We start from the raw sequence: 20,631 nt of genomic DNA, 5'->3' as shown, positions 1-20,631 counted from the left end.
GTTATGGCTAGATGTTAACAAGATTTTCTCATCTCAGTTAAAATTAGATTTTGAAATGCATGGTAATGATTAACAGTCGGGGGAAATCAACCCTGGAGGACTGAGAATCTCCTGGTAATCTTAAAATATTTCCACAGCACGCTTTTCTCAGAAGGAGAAAGGAGAAGGAAATATAAATGTACATTAACACTATAGAAATATTTTAATAAGATATTAACTATAAAAAAATAAATGCTTTTTGACATTTATGCACATGCTGTCTCTGGCAACTGCTCTTTTTCCAATTATTGAGATTGGAAGCTTATTAATCTGATTCAAATATTTGTAATTTTCAAGCAGTTGTTACATTTACTCGTGATGGAGAGGTAAACCTGATGAATAGGGCTCCAATCTCCAGTGCAAACTTCAGTCAAGAAATCCAGTTGAATGTGATCTCCACAAAGCTGTTCCATCTCTTCTGGATATTTTATTGTCTGTCTTAAGAATCCTGTAAAAGGGAGGTCATATACAGAATTTTAACTGACAATAAAGGCAGCAGAGTAGAAAACTGATAGATTGACCAATGGATTGAATTTTTTTGGGAAAAAATCCTGCATATGAATTATTATTCACTGACATGAGGTTTGATTAAGAGTTAAGACACAATTAAATTGTTCCACTATATTATGAAACAACTAAAAAGGTGCTATTTGGGTTTTTCAGCTCTGATATCAAACTGGATGGATAAATCTAGCAGGAGAGCTTCCCAGCAAATTGTGTCTCACTCTAATCGGTAAGTTTACAAGGTGCCATTTCTATTTTCCACCAACATGTCTTGGGTCAGCCATGACAAAGACTCTTCATCCTTGCCATCTTGTGACTCCATATTTGCCACTGCAACTAAGGCAAAGCCTAGGTGGATCCCCTGTACATCCAAAAAGTGCTCAAGTATCATACAGAGTAAACATTCTTTTATAGCAATGCCTGCCTATGGGCAGGGTTTTCACTGGCTGTTTGACTCCAGCTTGTGAGAGAGTTCAAAGAGCAAATTCTGATTGTCAATAACTTGGAATTGACGGACATAAGCCTTTGTCTGTAGCTGCTGAGGCGATGACTCCATTTCCAAACCTGTGGAAGAAAGGAAGAAGACTATTATTTAGGGAACATTGCTGTTACACATACTAGGCTTTATATTTTATGAAATCATGGCTTATTTAATAATGTTGAACAAGCCATAGGCTAAAATCACACAATATGCTAAGCCATAATGTAGTTGTTTGTTTGGCTTAGAGTTCAAACCCATCAACTGTGATTCATAAATTATAATTTATGGCTTACTGTAATACACAAACCTAGTCAACTGGGACTTACTGTATACCTATGATTAAGCAAATCATAGCATCATATGCTATATGAATACAACTGTAACTACATCTTAGGTTTTGATATGGCACAATATTGTCTCCTAAAATATCTGATAAACTAACCCATACAGAGTATTTAATGGACTGAATTCAGCTTTTATTTCCAAAACAGCCTCTCCCTATATTCCTATTTATACAGTTGCGCAGTAGGTGAAAAATAGATTGTGCTCATCATTCCACCAAAAGTGTTAGTAAAGTAGTTTGGTCACAAAGCAACTTCTGATTTGTGGGATAGATTCAGAACACATGAAATATTTATCTTGATTCAGCAAAGGAGTCCCGAAAACCACTACCATATCTGGATTTCAAAAATCCAGATAACCCAGAATGACAGTAGATAGATATCTTCAGATTCTTTGCAGATATTCTTTGCAAACTTGTAGCCTGCATATTGGAATCCTACCAAAAGAGATTCATTTTAATTTCTCCATATTCTAAAGATAATGCTCAAGAAGAAACAAAAGAAAAGAACAGGAAGAAGATATATTGCTATTATCACTATCCAAAGAGTGACCCCAGAGCCAGATCATCTCTTTCCAACAATGCTCTCTGAGTTTAATAATAATAATAATAATAATAATAATAATAATAATAATAATAATAATAATAATAATAATAATAATAATAATAATAATAATAATAAAAAAGTTGGAAGGGACCTTGGAGGTCATCGAATCCAACCCCCTGCCCAGGCAGGAACCCTACACCATTTCAGACAAACGGCTGTCCAGTCTCTTCTTAAAAACTTCCAGTGTTGGAGCATTCACCACTTCTGGAGGCAGGTTGTTCCATTGGTTAATTATTCTAACTGTCAGGAAGTTTCTCCTTAGTTCTAGGTTGCTTCTCTCCTTGATCAGTTTCCACCCATTGCTTCTCATCCTGCCTTCAGGCGCCTTGGAGAATAGCTTGACTCCCTCTTCTTTGTGGCAGCCCCTGAGATATTGGAACACTGCTATCATGTCCCCCCTCGTCCTTCTCTTCGTTAAACTAGACATACCCAGNCTAAATGTAGAACCTTACTTTTTTCACCATTGAATTTCATTTTGTTAGATAGCGCCCAGTGTTCAAGTCTGTCCAGGTCCTCCTGTATCCTAAGCCTGTCTTCTGGAGTGTTGGCTATTCCTGCCAGCTTGGTGTCATCTGCAAATTTGATGAGTTCCCCATCTATCCCCTCGTCCAGATCGTTGATGAAGATGTTGAAAAGCACTGGGCCCAGAACAGAGCCCTGGGGCACCCCACTACAAACTTCCCTAGCTAGGCTGTCTATTGATTTAATTTGGAATTCTGTATATTTTAATTGCTGATGTTTTCCTTTACTAATAGACTCATTTTTGCATCTAGAGAATTGCTTCCTTGGTTTAATAGGATAATTTCTCATTACAAGCCTTTCTACATGCAAGACTGTATAATATTGCACTTGCCTCTTGTGTTCCAATATTGGAAAAACATTTATTAAGAGGGTTTTTTTGTGGACTTTAGCCAGGATTACTCAAAGTAGCTTTCTGTTTTCTATATGACTAGGTCAAATGGAAAATTCTTGGTGGAAGAGTTCAGACCGCTCTAGATAAACTATGATGAGTCAGAAAGTTCAGCCTAACTAGTATTCTAAGTGTCTTTTATGGTGGAAACTTTGGAAGAAGGGAGATTTTAAATTATCTGCTCTTCGTAATCAACTGAGCAAGATATAATAGTCATACACCACAGTTCATCCTTAAACTATCCAGCAATCATGGTTTCATAGCTGTGCTACTCAGAGGAGGAGGTAGCAGTCTGAACAAGCTCCTCATCTGATACCAGTTATTTGCTATGGCCCAGAATGGTAGATTAATTAAAATAATGCCTGGATACACTTGCTACAAAAAACACCACACCACCACAGTGGAATTTAACATATAGAGGTTCAGCTAATTATTTAAACAAAACTCAGCAGATCACAACAATAGATGGATCAGTTTAAAATTCTAGATTATTTATTCAGATATTGTGTTTCTTCCATGTTCTGCTAAATGTCTCATGGCCAACCATACATAAATAGCCCCACTTATGATATAAATACTTACAGAGAGGTTGACTTCGGCATTTCCTGATACTGCGTACTTTTTCTGCAACTGAATGCTGCAAAAGAAAATAGAATGGGGAATAGAGCACATCTACATTTTGATCATATAAAAGAATATTGGTCATATTTCATTAGTAAACAGCTAAAGTTTATAAGCAGGAAGTAAATATATATTGTTTTTCCAACTTCATAGAGGAAGTTTGTTTGTTGGCTACCTCTCCCTTGCACATTTAATATTTTTTTTTGAAGAAGATAGTTGGATCAAGGAGGTGGTTGGATTTTATTTACAAAAGGAGACACTAAAAAAACAAATTATCTAAGCCCTTTTTCTGTGAAGTTTTGAGCCAGTATTTAATATGGAAACCATATTGATCACACTTGTAGATGATCTGATGGAATTAAGTTGAGGACGTGCAACCATCCTAAATTTTCTTGCTCTTTCAGTAACTTTCAATAACATCGATCATAGTATCCTTCTGCAGAGAGTGGGAAACATAGTGTTATGGCGATCTTTCTCCTTTCTCCATGCCCAATTTCAGAAATGAAGTTGGTGAGAAGAGAACAGTTAAGCCCATGATGTATGAGAAGCCATAGGGTCATCATTCTTACTCTTTTATTTAACATCTAAATGAAGCTGCTGGGTTAAGTCATCTGCTATTTTAGGTCTGATATAATCAGTATGCTGATATGGCCAGCCCAGTGAGGGGATGTATAGCAGTATCATCAGCAGTATGCTGATGATACTGTTATACATCCCTCACTGGGCTGGCCAAATGATGCTGTTAAAGTCTTCCCAGTATCTGAAGCTGTGAGAGTTTTGTGCATAATCTCAGGATCCTCCTTGACTCAAGGATCTGCTTGAAGTACAGATGGCAGCTTTGGCCAGACAAAGAACCTTCACATTGGGTGAATCTGTTATACTCTTTTTCAGATAGGAGTCCATTCTTATGGTCTCTCATGGCTTAGTAACCTCACAATGGATTTTGCAGCGCACTGAATATGAGTCTACCCTTGAAAACCATTCAGAAATTACAGTTGGTACAAAATACATTAGCACAAGTGGTGGCAAGTCAGCCATGACATGACATGCAACATTCATGCCCCTTGAACTACACTGGATACTCCTCAGCTTCTGGGTGACAGTTAAGGTGGTGATCAACATGATTAAAGATCTATATGTCATAGATTATCTGTTATATGTTTCTTGGGACATAGTTATATGTTTCCTGGGACTTCTGCTTACCCTGTAAGATCTGGCATACTTAGCTTATTCCTGATTCAATAATTCAAGCAATGCCATCTAACAGGATGCAGGAAATAGGCCTTCTCTGTTTCAAGACTTGCTGTTTACAACAGCATTCTTCCTGTGATTTGCATGGGTCTCACCTTATGGCCTTTAAAAAAAAGCATTAAAAACAGTTCTTTCCCCAAGCCTTGGGTTAAGTTAATCGGTGGTGGTGGAGAGCTTTTTATGTCTATTGTTGAGAGAGAATTTAATATATCTCCAGATATTGATATTCTTGGAGATTTATTTTCTTTTTTATTACTACTTTATATAAGCTGCTCATAATTTTATAATATAATCAATCCATCATTTTCAATAGAAGTAAGATTCAAGGCTTGAGTGTAAAATTCAAAAGTACATTCACGTGTTAAATCATAATGATCTTTGTAATGCGATATTAACAAACCTATGAATAGTACAAAGAAGCAAATCCATAGTATATATTTTCTCTCACCCAGAGGGATGCTGAATGGGATGCACTGTTTCATCAGCAGAGGGAGACGTCTACCAACATAATCAGGGCAACCCTATTGACTCCAGAATATCTATCATTTTATCTGCTGTTTAACATACAGCTGGTTTTGCTATCAGATTGAGTCACTTTCATTTTCAAGACTCACCAGAAGATTTTGTTAAGAACCATAACCAAGTAGGGTTTGTGGGACTTAAAATTACTTTATTAAAGAAATCTTTCATCAATCGTATGTTTTTTGTGAGGAAAATAAGAGGAGGAAGGAGCATTAGTATTATTTCTGCCTTGAGTTGCATATGAAAAAAAGAGGGGATAAAAATTTTAAAAGAACTATATCAATTTACATATAAGAAAAAGACTTTATTAAAAATGATTGCTGACCTGCTGCAGCAAGAATCATCTTGGAAAACTGTTTTTAAAGTTCTATTTTTGTAGTATTGATAGATGAAAATAGGTAAAGAGAAAGGAACTCTATTTCTCTATTAACAAAAAATTACTATTGGTTGTTGGTAAAATGTAACTTACCCTTCAAGAAAAGCACTATATAGGATTACTTAACTGGATTTTCATATAACTAACAAATGTTGTTAAAAGGCATAAGATTTTGTGAGCTACATTAGACACACAGAAGTGTAGAATTTAATTTGGGGTAAGGGAGGGGAAGACAAGTTGATTATGCAGATGAAATATGATACAGATTATCAATTAATCATTGTAATGTATGCTTGATAAGATTTTGAGATAGATTGAAATCTTTTGATGTATGTAAGTTTTCAGTAATCTCTCATTCAATTACATTGTTAAATTCTCTTTTCTACCACCCAGGACATTTTTCTGCAGATCAGAAAATGACTGTTTTGGAAAAAACAGACTAACTTTTAGCTTGATAGAAAGATGTCCTAAAAGTCTGCAGTTTATTATTTTTAATCTATTGGTAGGTTCCTTATGGGGTTTCAGAGGAGCTCCATAACTTTGCATAATTCTGCCATTTTTCAAAGTTCTCACTTGTTCTTCTGTTTCACAGAAGCCTATGAATCCTATAGAAAGGTAACTTTTCCTTCCAAGCTCAGTTTCTGCTGACTTCACAAACCCATCCATGTTGAATGTGTTTTTATTTTTAGCAACAATATGATGGTGGTTTGCCACCGCTTTCTTCTAAGATGTTCATTTCATTTCCCAGTTTAGCCCATAGCCATAGGGTCTTCTGAGTACTAACGCCCTTTTTATTTTTTCCCGGAACAGCCAAGATTGTTTTTTTCAAACATTAATAATAACATGTTCCTCTTTTTTCCTAAAACTCCTGAAATGCCAACCAAGATGCACACTGTTAAAAATGGCCAAAAGCAACTTCGAATAAAAAGAGGACAAGTTCTTTTGGATAAACATGCTTGTTGGAAATATGTTCTACGAATAATTACAGAACTTTTCTTTTTAACGATTGGAAAAGATAAATGCCAGCATACACATAATTCTGCATTTCACACAATGCACATTTAGGCCAGAGGAAGAGGATGAGGTCATAAGAAAAACTAGGGCTTCACTGACCAAGATACAGCTTTGTTTCTCCTACGACCACCACTACCTCTGTCTCCTCTTCCCCAGAGACTAGAAAATCTGGGCCAACTCCAGCACTGAACACATCTCTCTCACACATGCACATTCGTCTCTTAACAAGGAGAGCTGCAGGAAAACTGTTGCCATGGTAACTCCACTGTCCCACTGAGCTAGACACTGTACGGAGGAGTCACCCCTAGATAATCTCCCTGGGGCAGGGGGGAGATGCAGGAGGGAAGAGGATTTGAGCCCTCCTACCCTTCCACTGTCAGACTGCATTTGCTCAGCCTTGCTGGAGGCTAAAGTCAACCATTCCTACTCTTCCCCAGTCCTACAGCAGGGACCAAAATAACACTTGAGTGTTTCTTGCAACTCGTTATATCCTAGCATGGTGAGCAGCCTCAGCAGGAAAGGAAAATCAGAAAAAGATGGGCTCTGAGGCAGAAAATTAGAACATTAGCATTAGCCTCCAGCATCCTTTTCTTCTTATGCCTTTACAGCAGAGAAAAGGCTTTTGGCTTGCTATACAGCTGAACAATAAACCTGTATGCCTTTGGCATAGGAGGTGGAAGGGATTTTCTCTGGGTAAACTATTCAGGGAGTGGACTAACCCCTCCTCCTTCCTAAAACTCAATCATCTCTGCTAGACCTTCATTTTCTCTGCAGATCTTAAAAAATATTTTGCAAAGCAGCCCCAAATATTCAGATGTCACTTTGGACATTAAATGTTATGGGGGTTGGGTCATCATATGGACCCAGCAATCTGTAAATCTGACCAGTATGGTCTGGTACAAATACCGAGGACTCAGCCGTCTGCCCTGGGCCAATCGAAAGAGCAAAGTCCTCTGTCCAAAGCATTTCAACTCCAGGTCAGGCTATTGACATTGAGAATCCTGACACAGAAAACCCACAACGAGACAATTCCTACTTTGTCACATATCATCCCTGAAGCTCCCTACTTTCTTTCTTCCCTCTATTTTGCAACTGGGGAACATTTCAGGGAAATTATTGAACAATGTTCTTAAGTGGGAAATGTTAGCATTCCAATCTTGAAGTTCCGATTAGTGCTATAAATTATCTTTTCTCAAGAGATATGTTTTTGTTCCCTACTGCCCCATATTTTTAGAAAAATAAAGCCGTTTCTTCCATATATGCTCCACAGTTTCCCCCTACCCAACATTTCTCCCTTCACCTTCTTCCCCCAGAATAGTATAAGGTCTTAGAGTTTGTGATGAATAAAAAATAGCAAAGTGTACAATTAGTGTTTAAAACTGCTGCTATTATCTATAATAATTAAAAATAGTTTCAATGATGGGGAAAGTGGAGCATTAGCCATTTCAAATTATGATATTTGACCACCAAGAAAGTTTTGTTGAGAAAGTTTTGATAAAATAAATACAAAACCATTATTTCTGCAGAAAATACCCCTGTTCAGTCATTACATCCACAACACTCAGAGCAATACCTTCCTGCATGTATTGTTCACTCAGCACAACAGGAAGAAAGCTTATACATGAGAACCAGTTTGGTCTAGTGGTTAAGGTAGTGGCCTAGAAATCAGGACACTGAGTTTAGACCCACTTTAGGCCTGATAGTCAGCTGGGAGACTGGCCTGTCACCCTCTCTTAGCCAGCCCATCTCACAAGGTCATTGTGATGGTGGGAAAAAAAGAGGACAAGGAAGGAGTATTAGGTATGTTCACTACCTTGAATTACTTATAAGGTATCCGAGGAACCATCTCACCCTGATGGGACTTTTGCCTCATTTGTTCCAGTGAAAAGGGCCTACTTTGGATCCCAAAGAATTTTGGCTGGTGAGGTCCAGGAGAAGAGTCTTTTCAGCTGTGGCTCCCACCCTCTGAAATATTCTCCTGTTGGAAATGTGAGATCCAACTTCACACTCTGGCCTCTCAGAAAAGCCTGAAAACTTGGCTCTGCCACTTGGTCTGACAGAGCTCTGACATACTGAAATGGCTGAATGGGTAGAGAGGATTCCTACCCTAAGACTGTCCTCTGTGTTGGTTTTTAGTTTTTTTCTTTAATTCCTCTAATTATAATTGTCTTGTAGGACTTTTCCACTTTTTATCAAACTGTAAGCTGCCCTGAGTTGCTGTATCAGTGAAGTGGATGACATAAAAGTTTAACAAATAAATAAATAAGATAAATACAAGCAGGATAAAAATCTATTAATAAATCTAATTGCATATACTGAATTGGAAAGACACTTGTGCCTAGCTGTACATATAACTATATACATGTGAGTTTCCATATCTGGGAAAAATCGGCATTACAGACTGTCCCCTGCCTATAGGCTTTGTCCCTGCAGCTGCAGGGAACAGGCAATGGTTATAGGAAGCTGATGTCATTTCAGAGATATCAGCAGGGGATAGGATTCAACCAGCACACTCACATGGTAAGTGTTTTATGTTGAAGAGTGCCTGAATGGAGCTAATTCAAGAGGCCATCTGGGCACAGCACATCCTCTTTTCTCTCCCCAAATGCAAAAGCTGAAATCTAGACTTCTTTTCCTGGAGGAAAAGGGGCACAGGAAACCTATACATAAATGTATAGGTATGGGGCCCCAGTCACCACCTTATGCACTGTTTGCCATGTCACCTATTATAGCCGGGAAATGCTCCTCTGAATTGTTCAACATTGTAGGTTAATATTTTTAATTATACCTTAAAGAAAATGAACAAAAAGTTTGTTTTTATAATAGTGCAATGAGGTTATTGTAAAGTAAATGAGTATAATATACAGCAGCACAAGATTTTTTTTTAGCTATGTGTGAAGATGAGTATGTGCTTGTATCTGTGAAGGAGAGAAATCACACAAGTGATGTCTGGTGTAATAATGAAGTTGCAAATGCTTCACAGCTTTGAATGTGAGCTCTTGGAAGGAACACAGCTTGGTGACAAAGCATTTGTTTTGCATGCAAAATGTTTTGAGATCAAGTTTCAGATAGGACTCAAAATCTTATCCTCACCTGAAAAACCACTGACAGTCATGTTGATAATTCCAGTCTAAACAGATCAGTGATAAGTCAGATTGCAAATCTGAAATGTATCTCTTTTTTCTGCACTGGATGCTAAAATAAGTGAAATAATTTTATCCCAGTAAAAATTGAAACAGTTTTTAATTTGAAAGAATTTTATTCCAATGAAGTAGGTGAAATAAATATCCCTGTTTAAATGATTCCAAAGCTTATAGAATCAGAAATTTCTCAGCAGCATTTTGCATGTAAGAAAAGCCCAGCCTTTCCCTTCAGAATCTTTATAGAATGGGCTGGGGGGGAAAGGCATGTAGAAATAAGGTTTTTTTCTTTGTCTTACCTGGCACTTCATCTTAGTTCAGTACATAATCAAGTCCCACATAATTTAGGAATCAGTGTACCTGCCAGTGGCAGTAACACTATGATTGTGATAAAAAAAAAAACTAGCACAAATTTGGCAAAAAATAGAAACAACAATCTTGCTGGTGCTTTCTTCATATTTATGATGGAGGCAAATCAGTTTCATCAAGAGAGAGTGCCAAATCATACAGCATCTTCTTTAGCCTTTCATTGCATACAGTTTTTATATTCTAACAAATGGCAAATTATCTAGAGTTGCAATCAGACATTTAGCATCCGTTCACCCCCTTACTTTACAACCATCTGAATTAATACATCATTTTACAATTTTTCTGATGCTTTAAAATTGCATTTTCTTATGGAGACTCACTAATTTTTGTTTTAAGGACCCCCTGAGAGAAGATGGACTAGACAAACTTTATATTTATTCCCTTTTTATGACATAATTATTCCCATTTTGCAAACTGAGAAATTAAAGTCACTATGAAGTACAGTAAAGAAAACTGAGAATTATTTGATACAGATTCTTACCAGTTTCTCTACATTGACTAATCCATCCACTAAGGTTTTGCTAGCTTCATGCAAAAATGTCAAGTCTGAGAAGAGAAGAGGAAAAAAGAGGAAAAGTAAGAAAAGGATGAAAAGCAACAATTCATTTCTAACTATTAAAAATATATTGCAGTAATCAAATAATCCTTCTCTACTGCGATTGTAGCAAGTTAGAAGAAAACCCTACATTTATGCTCCAAGGCAGATTTATTTATTAATTCTGCTAATAGCTCAATGTCTGTTATTTAGATGGAATTATATGCATGTATAAGAAAAACATCTGAGTAGTGATGATAAAGAATGAGAAACTTGCTATTTCCAGGAGACTGTGTATCAGAATTGGAAAACAAGTTTTGTCTTTAAAACACTAGCACAAATAGATTTTCTATTTGAAAATATTCATATACATAGGAGAAAAGTAATAGTTTTGTTGATAACTAAAATAACACCAAACTTTTCCCTGAATAGATTCTGCTTCTTGAACATCTTGGAGTAACTTAGTACTCTCTACATGTGTTCAAATTAAACTCCATACAAAGTCCTCGATTTATGACCACAATTGAGCCAAAAATTTCTGTTACTAAGACAATTGTTAAGTGAGTTTGGCCTATTTTGTGACCTTTCTTGCCACAATTGTTAAGTGAATCATTGCAGTTGTTAAATTAATAACATGGTTATTAAATGGTTTCCCCATTGACTTTGCTTGTCAGAATGTCTCAAAAGTTGTTCACGTGGCCTCCAGGACACTGCAATCGTCATAAATATGAGTCATTTGCCAAGTGTCTGAATTTTGATCACATGGCCATGCGGATCTTGTAATGGACATAAATATAAAAAATTATCATAACTGACTTTTTTCACTGCCGTTGTAACCTTGATCGGTCACTAAATGAACTGTTGTAAATCAAGGACTATCTATAATTTCTCAGTCACCACAGCAAAGGTCATTATGGCAAACTATTGAGAAAGGGTTTTTAGACCATTGTATTATTATTGCTCCAAATATCCTTACTTCAAAATTAAGCCTAAAATTAGATTTGTTGAGGACTGTTCTGCATAGCAGACTTAAGATGCTGTCTCCCATGCTGAAACAGATAGACCTTAAGGAGCTGTACAAATAGTCCTCAACTTATGACCACAATTGATCCGAAAATTTCTGTTACTAAGCAAGGCAGTTGTTACTGGTGTTTTATTCCATTTTATAATCTTTTTTGCAACAGTTATTAAGTAAATCACTGCAGTTGTTAAGTGAATCATGTGGCCATTAAGCAAATCTGGTTTTTCCCATTGACTTTGCTTGTTGGAAGCTGACTAGGAAGGTTACAACTGGTGATCACATGATCTGTGAACATACTGTCATAAATACATCCCAGCTGAATTTTGATCATGGGGCTATTCCAATGGTCATAAGTGTGAAAACCATCCATAAGTCACTTTTTAAAGTGCTGTTGTAACTTTGAATGGTCACTAACTGAATCTTGGTACGAAAAGGACTATATGTAATCTTTGCTAACCAGTTAACAAACGTATGTAGGAAGCATACCACAGTAGTAATAGGAGACTTCAACTATCCAGATATCAACTGGGAGACAAACTCTGCAGTGAGTGGGAGATCAAACAGATTCCTAACCAACCTAGCCGACAACTTTGTCACCCAAAAGATGGAGGAGAGAACTAGACACAAAGCTATACTGGACTTAATCCGTACAAATAGAGAAAAAGTGATAGAGGAAATTGAAATTGCAGGAATCTTGGGTGAAAGTGACCATGTCATACTGGAATTTAACATAATGCAAACACTAGCAATAGAAAACAATCCAATCAGTGTCTTAAACTTCAAAAGAGCTGACTTTAACAAACTCAGAGAGCACCTAGGAAAAATCCCATGGATGAAAATTCTAAATGGGAAAACAACTCAAGAAGCATGAGAAACCCTGAAAAATGCGATCATAAAAGCCCATATCAGCACAATACCATTGAGAAAGAAAAACAAGAAATTCAAGAAGAAACCAGCATGGCTGCACAAAGATCTCTCTGACAAACTGAAAGACAAAAAGGACAAATACAAAAAGTGGAAAGAGGGGCACATAACTAAGGCTGATTATCAGCAGACAGCCAGAACTTGCAAAGATGAAGTCAGGAAAGCAAAGGCTCAGAACGAACAAAGACTTGCAGCAGAAATCAAGGATAATAAAAAAAGTTTCTTCCAACATATTAACAAGAAAAAAGTCAAGGAAACTGTAGGCCCACTAAAGAGAGAAGATGGCAAGGAAATAACAGGCAACAGGGAGAAAGCAGAGCTGCTTAACTCATACTTTGCATCAGTCTTCTTCTATAAAGAAATTATAGCCGAACATACCAAAAAAACCACTGCAAAAGACATACTAGAAACAAAAGTTAAAATAAGCAAGAAAAGGGTAAGAGAACACCTATCCGACCTTGATGAATATAAATCACTGGGACCCGACAGATTACATCCCAGATGAAAGAGCTGGCAGATGTTATCTCAGAACCGTTGCACCACATCTTTCATAAATCCTGGAGCACTGGGGAAGTACCTGAGGATTGGAAAAGGGCTTGATGTGGTTCCCATCTTGAAGAAAGAAAGAAAACGGACGCAGGAAACTACAGACCAATCCATTTAACATCAATAAATTATTCTAGAAAAGATAATCAAAAAACAGATCTGCGAACAACTAGAAGCAAACAAAGTCATAATTAGTAGCCAGCATGGGTTTGTTAAAAACAGATCATGCCAAACCAATCTTATTTCATTCTTTGATAAAGTAACTAAACTAGTAGACCAGCGAAATGCTGTGGACATAGTATACTTAGATTTCAGTAAGGCATTTGATAAAGTAGACCACAACCTACTCCTTGGTAAGCTAGAAAAAGGTGTAATAGACAATATCACAACCAGATGGATCTGTAGCTGGCTGACAAACCGTACTCAACAAGTAGTCCACAATGGCACCACATCCACATGGAGAGAAGTAAGCAGTGGGATACCACAAGGTTCCATCTTAGGCCCAGTACTCTTCAATATCTTCATAAATGACTTAGATGAGGGAACTGAAGGGGAACCCATCAAATTTGCAGATGACACCAAACTGACAGGAGTAGCCAACACCCCAGAAGACAAACTCAGGATCCAAAAAGATCTTGACAAACTTGAACAATGGGCCCTTATTCATCAAAATGAGTTTCAATGTGGAGAAAAGCAAAGTTTTACATTTAGGCAGGAAAAATCAAAGGTATAAATACAGATTGGGTGAGACCTGGCTAAAAACAGCAACTGTGAGAGGTATCTTGGAGTCCTAGTAGACGATCCCTTGACTATGACCCAGCAGTGTGCAGCAGCAACCAAAAAAGCTAATACAATCCTAGGTTGTATAAACAGAGGCATAGAATCAAGATCACACAAAGTACCACTTTATAAAACCCTAGTTAAGACCACACCTGGAATACTGCAGCCAATTTTGGTCACCATATCACAAAAAAGATGTTGAGAGTTTGGGAAAAATTCAAAGAAGAGCAACTAAGATGATCAAAGGCCTGGAGACTAAAACATACAAAGAACGGCTGCAAGATATCTAGGCAGGAAAAATCAAAGGTATAAATACAGATTGGGCGAGACTTGGCTAAAAACAGCAACTGTGAGAGGTATCTTGGAGTCCTAGTGGATGATCACTTGACTATGAGCCAGCAGTGTGCAGCAGCAACCAAAAAAGCTAATACAATCCTGAGTTGTATAAACAGAGGCATAGAATCAAGATCAAAGTATTAGTACCGCTTTATAAAACCCTAGTAAGACCACACCTGGAATACTGCAGTCAATTTTGGTCACCATATCACAAAAAAGATGTTGAGAGTTTGGGAAAAATTCAAAGAAGAGCAAATAAGATGACCAAAGGCCTGGAGACTAAAACATACAAAGAACGGCTGTGAGACTTGGGTTTGGCTAATCTAAAAGAAAAAAGAAATAGGGGAGACATGATAGCAGTATTCCAGTATCTGAGAGGCTGCCACAAGGAAGAGGGGGTCACGTTGTTCACCAGAGCAAAGAACGAGAAACAATGGTTGGAAACTGATCAAAGAGAGAAGCAACCTGGAATTAAGGAGAAACTTCCAGACATTGAGGACAATCAACCAGTGGAACAGCTTGCCTCCAGAAATTGTGGGCACTCCATCACTGGAGATTTTTAAGAAGAGACTAGACCAGGGGTAGGCAACCTTGGCTCTTTTATGACTCATGGACTGGCTGACTCAGGAATTCTTGGAGTTGAAGTCCATGAGTCGTAAAAGAGCAAGGTTGCCTACTCCTGAACTAGACAATCACCTGTTTGAGATGGTATAGGTTCTCCTGCTTGAGCAGGGGGCTGGACTAGAAGACTTCTAAGATCCCTTCCAGCTCTATTCTATTCTAATTTAGATTTCTACCCAATCTAAAATTGGCAATAATGTTGGTCAGGTGTTCTGTCTGATGGTGATTATCACATCTGCCAATTGCTAGATTCCCTTGCTTCTTTACCTCTCCCAGTCTTGCTGGGAAAAAAGTGCCAATTGATTTTCTTTCTATTCCTGCATTAGCTTCAGGACATGTGGTTTCCATTGATAGATCTTTCATTTAAATTCCTCCTTAGGCCTGGCACCTTCCTGTTTAATATGTCCACTGGTGGGCAGGAACAAAAAGAAGGAACACCACCATTCTTAACAGGCAAAATTCTCATCAATTTTGGTTGATTAAAAAAAATCCAACATTTCACTCCTCTGCCAGTGGGAAGGAGGAACAGGGAGGAATTTAAGGAACTGGTCCTCTCTGACCAGCTGCTGCTTGCCCCAACTGCTTCAATCCTATTGCATAGGTGAATAAGTATTGGTGTCTTTTCAAGCACAGGGCAATTCAGGCTTTGCATGAGCATGTTCCTCTCTACCCATGAAGAGATCGTGAAAATGGCCATTTAGGGCAACAGCTAATAACTGGACAGGAGGGGGTTCATACCAGGAGCTTCATACAACAACTAATAGAGACATTGCCTAGAGAAGGGTGGGCTGGGGAATTCTGGAAGTTAAAATTCAGAAGTCTTAGAGTTGTCAAGATTGGACATCTCTGGCCTAGGCTAATTAAAGAGTAATAGGGAAGCCACATGGCTAAATCTCTGTCAGGACAAACTGAAAAGCACTACTTTTTAAAATAGGGCAGAAAAGCACAATGGTAAACTGCTTCAATGCTGGGAGAATGACTAGCTGAGGGTCATCCAGTCAAGTCCTGTCAATGTGACCCAGTTAGTAGGTTTTGCAGAAGATCCTAAGACAGTTTTCCACACATTCCAGTTTGAGAAAAGCAAGGACTTTGTATCCATCAAATATCACTAACCTTTTAGGATGAGGGGCACAAAGGGGATAATGGGAGGTTTCATCCTAGACAGGACTTCTCTGTAGCTTTTATGATTCCTACAGGGATCCTAAAATGCAAAAGAGAAATGAAAAAACTCAATATTATCTGTGATAAAAGCAGAGAGAGAATCAACTGCAGTCATTCCTCTACCCCAACCCCCATTTTTTAAGTTAAACTATAGAGGCAAAACCATGGATATATCCAATTAAATGTGTTAAATATGAATCCTTGATGAGGCTCAAAATCATTCTAATCATCACAAAGACTGTTTGAACTATGCAGATTGAGGATTACTTTGAAAGAATAGGAGAGGAAAGAAGGAAAAAGGGATTTTTAAAAAAAGAAATGTGGTCCTTAGAGTGAAAAACTATTTCTAGCAGTATTTTTCCCCAAAAAAATTTATATCAAAATGTTAAAAGAGATTCCAGGCAACATTCTTGGCCTATACTTATTTCATGCTAGCTGACAGCAAAAATCTACAAATATTAAAAGTTCTGCCATAGCTCAATAGGTGAGATTAAAATAATGGGTCTGTTTTTCAGGTAAAATGTCCACCACAGCCATTTGTTTCTAGAAGATCCTTAGTAAGCTTCCAGGAAAACCCAGAGACTCCCTGGGACACTGTTTATTAACCACTATATTAAGAAAAGAAATACATCAATGACTAGAAAACATTAGAAGAGAGGGTTTTCAACATCTAAACTGAGCTTACCAGTGGGAAAAGGTTTATCCTAATTGTTGGAATAGTGAAATAGCCTAAAATCTAGGGTTTTTTTTTCTAGTTTTGATTTAAGATAAAAGAGGTGGGGAAAAAGAATTCAGGGCTGATAATAAAGTGGGATTAAAATAATAAAATAAAATATTTGAACTGGATGCTCTTGTGTTTGCATTGCATACTTTTAGTTCCTTTTAGTCACACTTTTTACCAGCTCTTTTATAAAGAAAATATGAATGATTTACCGTGAGGTTTTCAAATTTACGAAACAAGTTCTTAAATTTGCCTGGAAGCTTCTGGAAGAAAAACAGAGTGATAGAGATATAAACAGTTCTAAATGGACAAGATGGTTTAAAAATGATCAGTTGAAAGCAGAGTTTATCCTGTTCAGTCTGTCCTCAGTGATGGATGTGGGGTAATCTATCCAGACAAAAGGCTGCTAAGCACTGTGGAAAACTTGCAGATGTTGACTGAAAGTAAATTGAGCAGGCTACAATTTAAAGAGGAGGAAGGCGTGTCTCCCAACATTTCCCCTTCCAACTGCTTTTACAAAAAATAGATTTCTCCATGAGGAGGTAATACCATAAGTGACAGAAGCGCCCCAGTTTAGAAGCTATATACAGCTTCTGAGAAGCAGTTGATATTTAGAAGAAAAACGAATGACCACATTGAGGCTTACATTAATCCCTGGTTTAATGGAATTCATTGTAAAATGAAAAGTGAATCACAAACTCATCTTCTCCCTATTTCCAGGTGTTAGGTAGATAACCATTTGAGACTTCAGATAAGGGAAGCAGGCAAACATGCTTAAAAATTCAAACTGAGAATTTATGCTGTTTTCTAATGTTTTCTTAGATCAGCTTTTCCAATGAACGTTAGACTGCATCTTACAACTAGAATCATCTAACATGGCCAATTGTCTAGCAAGGCCCATAAGAAAATTTGAGGAACCATCTTACCCTGAAGGGACTGGCTCACCCCACCCATGCCGGCAGAGGGGGCATTCTGCGGATCCTGTCAGTCGAGGAATTTTGGTTGGCGGGATTCAGGAGAAGTGTCTTCTCTGCTGTGGCTCCTGCCCTTTGGAATATCATACCCTCTGAGGTGAGATCGGCTCCCACCCTTCTGACCTTTCATAAGAGCCTTAAGACCTGGTTCTGCCAGATGGCTTGGGGCCCCATTGGGCTTCACACTGGAGGTGGTTGATTAATTCAGAGCTAATCCCACCTCCCCCACCATGCATCCGGCTCCCTTCTTCTCTATCTTGTGACAATAATTTTATTTTGTTTATATTGTTGTTTTATTGGGTTGGAATATTTATACTTGATGATTTTAATATTTTTATGCTGTAAGCCGCCCAGTCGCTTTGAAACGAGATGGGTGGCAAATAAATTCAATATTAAGATAATCATAAAACAAGTAGATCTCTTCAGGTACAGCAAACAGGTTCTGGTTCAGTCAGTACTTTCTACTGTAGTATAACATGGCATTTATAAAACTGCATTTAAGACTGCATTTGGCTAACTAGCATGTTAAATACTGAGCTGTGGTAATTTAAGCCCACATGCATTACAAAATGGCTCCCAGCCTCTTTCAATACATAATGAATGATACAGTATACCTTTTCATCTTGAAATGTGTTTTGAACGAATGTGACTGTTAAACATATGCATGCTACATAATGACCATCTAGAACAGAGAAACTGGTTCTTGGATCTGAGCTAGATCCATTAAATCCATTAATAAAAGACTGTGAGAGGTAACATGCCTCTCACAGACATCAATCAGGTTATATAACAGCCTTCCAAGGAATCGTCTGGAGTTTTATTCCCTCTATATGAGGAAGCTCACTGTTAACATATTCAATTAACAGTTTATAGGCTACAGCAGTGTTTCTCAACAATGCTAACTTTAAGATGTGTAGACTTTGACTCCCAGAATTCCCCAGCCAGCATGCTACAGGAGTTCAGAGTTCTGCTATATTCAGAATTGTTCCAGACAACAGGACAAGAAACAATTGGTTTATAAATTACAAGAAAATACCTTTTAGTTAGACATTAAGAAAATAATTCTCAATCTAAGAGCTTTTTAATAATGGAACAGACTGCTATGAAAATAATATACTCTCATTTGTTGGAGGTGTTTAACCATGATCGTTTGTCAGAGATGCTATAATAGTAGATTCCCGCATTAGTCCAGATATTGAACTAGATCAGTGGTTCTCAACCTTTTTAATGCCGCGACCACCAACCGGTCGTAAGTCGAGGACTAAACCGGTCGTAAGTTGAGGACTAAACCGATCATAAATCGAGGACTAAACCGGTCGTAAGTTGAGGACTACCCAACCGGTCGTAAGTCGAGGACTTTCCCTGCCCGGGAGCGCCGCGCATGCGTGGTTCCGCCCCCTGCACCGGCCGAGGTGTAGCTAGCAAGCAGCAGAGACGGAGCAAGCCAACCACCAGCTGGCCCAGCTCAAGGGAGGTAAGGCACCCGCCGGAAAAGGGGAAAAAAATGGCGGACAGCCTTGCTTGGCGACCCCCGTGAAATGGTCGATCGACCCCAAATGGGGTCGCGACCCAAAGGTTGAGAACCGCTGAACTAGATGATCTTCATAATGCCTTTAAACACTTACATCCTATGAATCTATATTTCTGTACATAAAATGTGAGCTCATATGCCTGAATGCTACTCACCTGGTTTTGTTTTATACATGATCTAGGATTTAGATATGATTTTCTCCTAAGATGTCAGAATTATATGCTATATTCAAACAGTATATTTTAGGATTTATGCTTGCTAACTTAGAAAGAAGAACAGGGATTCTCTGAAGGCCTGAAACTATTGTGCATGTTTATGTATTATGTGAATTAGCTATTATGAGTTGTAAACTGTGATGTATTAGGCAAACCATAGTTTAATGCAACATGAAATCAGAGGACTGTATAGCCCAAATATTAAGATACTAAGCTTTGTATAATTTGTATAAAGCCAATACTTACTTAGAACTGAAAACTATAAAAGTAAATTCTGAATAAGGAAACATAAAATTGATCTTAAAAATGGAAACTACGAATCATATCCAGAAACAAACTACCTTCCATTACTGCTCTTGGATGATGTTTAAAACTGCAGTGGGTTATAAAGAGAGAGAGGTTTAGTGGCTTTGTTCAGATAAGCTAACCCACAATGTGGTTGCTTGGCTTAGTGTGTTATGTGTACACAGCAGTTATGATGTGTTAGGATATTAAATTTAGTAGCTGGAACAGTACAGTGTACAATGGGACAGAACATACAGTTGTAGTTCACTGGTTGGAGACTGGTGGCTCATGCATGATTGGTTGCTGAGGGTGTAAAGGGGGAGTTTCTCCTTTTCCCACCTTTCTCTTCTGTGTGCTATGTATGCTGTTTTGATTTACCTCATGATGTTTCTGTGTTCCTGACTATCTTGTCTGCTGTAAATATAAATGTGAAATATATTTATTTATGTAAAATCACAACTTTGAGGCAGCGTCTCTGACTTCATTTGGACAGTTGCTGCCCAATTCCCTGACATAATGTTTTCAATAAACCTTATTTGACAAACAATAATTTAATACAGCATATAAATCTAATGAGAATATTGGCTCATGAGTGAGATCCAGATAATTTAATAAGTAATATTGTAGCTGTTACAATGCATCCACCATTAATGCTGAAATCCTACTTGCTGAGGCCCTGTTTTATAAGCATCACGAGAAAGAGTCCTCAAATAAGAAACCTATTACTGCATTTTCTGGATCATGGATGTTCCTTATTTGCATCTCTGCTTGATGCCAACACAGTCTGGTGCCAAAGATTATTTGAAA

General features: G+C 37.8%; 1 protein-coding gene across 1 annotated transcript in view; it reads right to left on the bottom strand.

Annotated features, from left to right (window-relative positions):
* Positions 1–572: 572 nt before the first annotated feature.
* Positions 573–20,631, bottom strand: part of RAPGEFL1 (Rap guanine nucleotide exchange factor like 1) — a 62,866-nt gene continuing 42,807 nt past the window's right edge. The window contains exons 11-15 of the mRNA XM_029287360.1: positions 17,032–17,082; positions 16,051–16,138; positions 10,656–10,720; positions 3,464–3,518; positions 573–1,107 (exon numbers count right to left, since the gene is read on the bottom strand). Of these exons, the coding sequence (XP_029143193.1) occupies positions 983–1,107; positions 3,464–3,518; positions 10,656–10,720; positions 16,051–16,138; positions 17,032–17,082 (384 nt within the window). The 3' untranslated portion in view covers positions 573–982. The remainder of the gene's footprint in view (positions 1,108–3,463; positions 3,519–10,655; positions 10,721–16,050; positions 16,139–17,031; positions 17,083–20,631) is intronic.

The sequence above is a fragment of the Protobothrops mucrosquamatus genome, unplaced genomic scaffold, assembly GCF_001527695.2.
Source record: "Protobothrops mucrosquamatus isolate PMUCROS unplaced genomic scaffold, P.Mucros_1.0 scaffold1, whole genome shotgun sequence".
Taxonomy (NCBI): domain Eukaryota; kingdom Metazoa; phylum Chordata; class Lepidosauria; order Squamata; family Viperidae; genus Protobothrops; species Protobothrops mucrosquamatus.
Note: the sequence above shows the minus strand (reverse complement) of the source record. Positions and strands in the feature narration are given on the sequence as shown.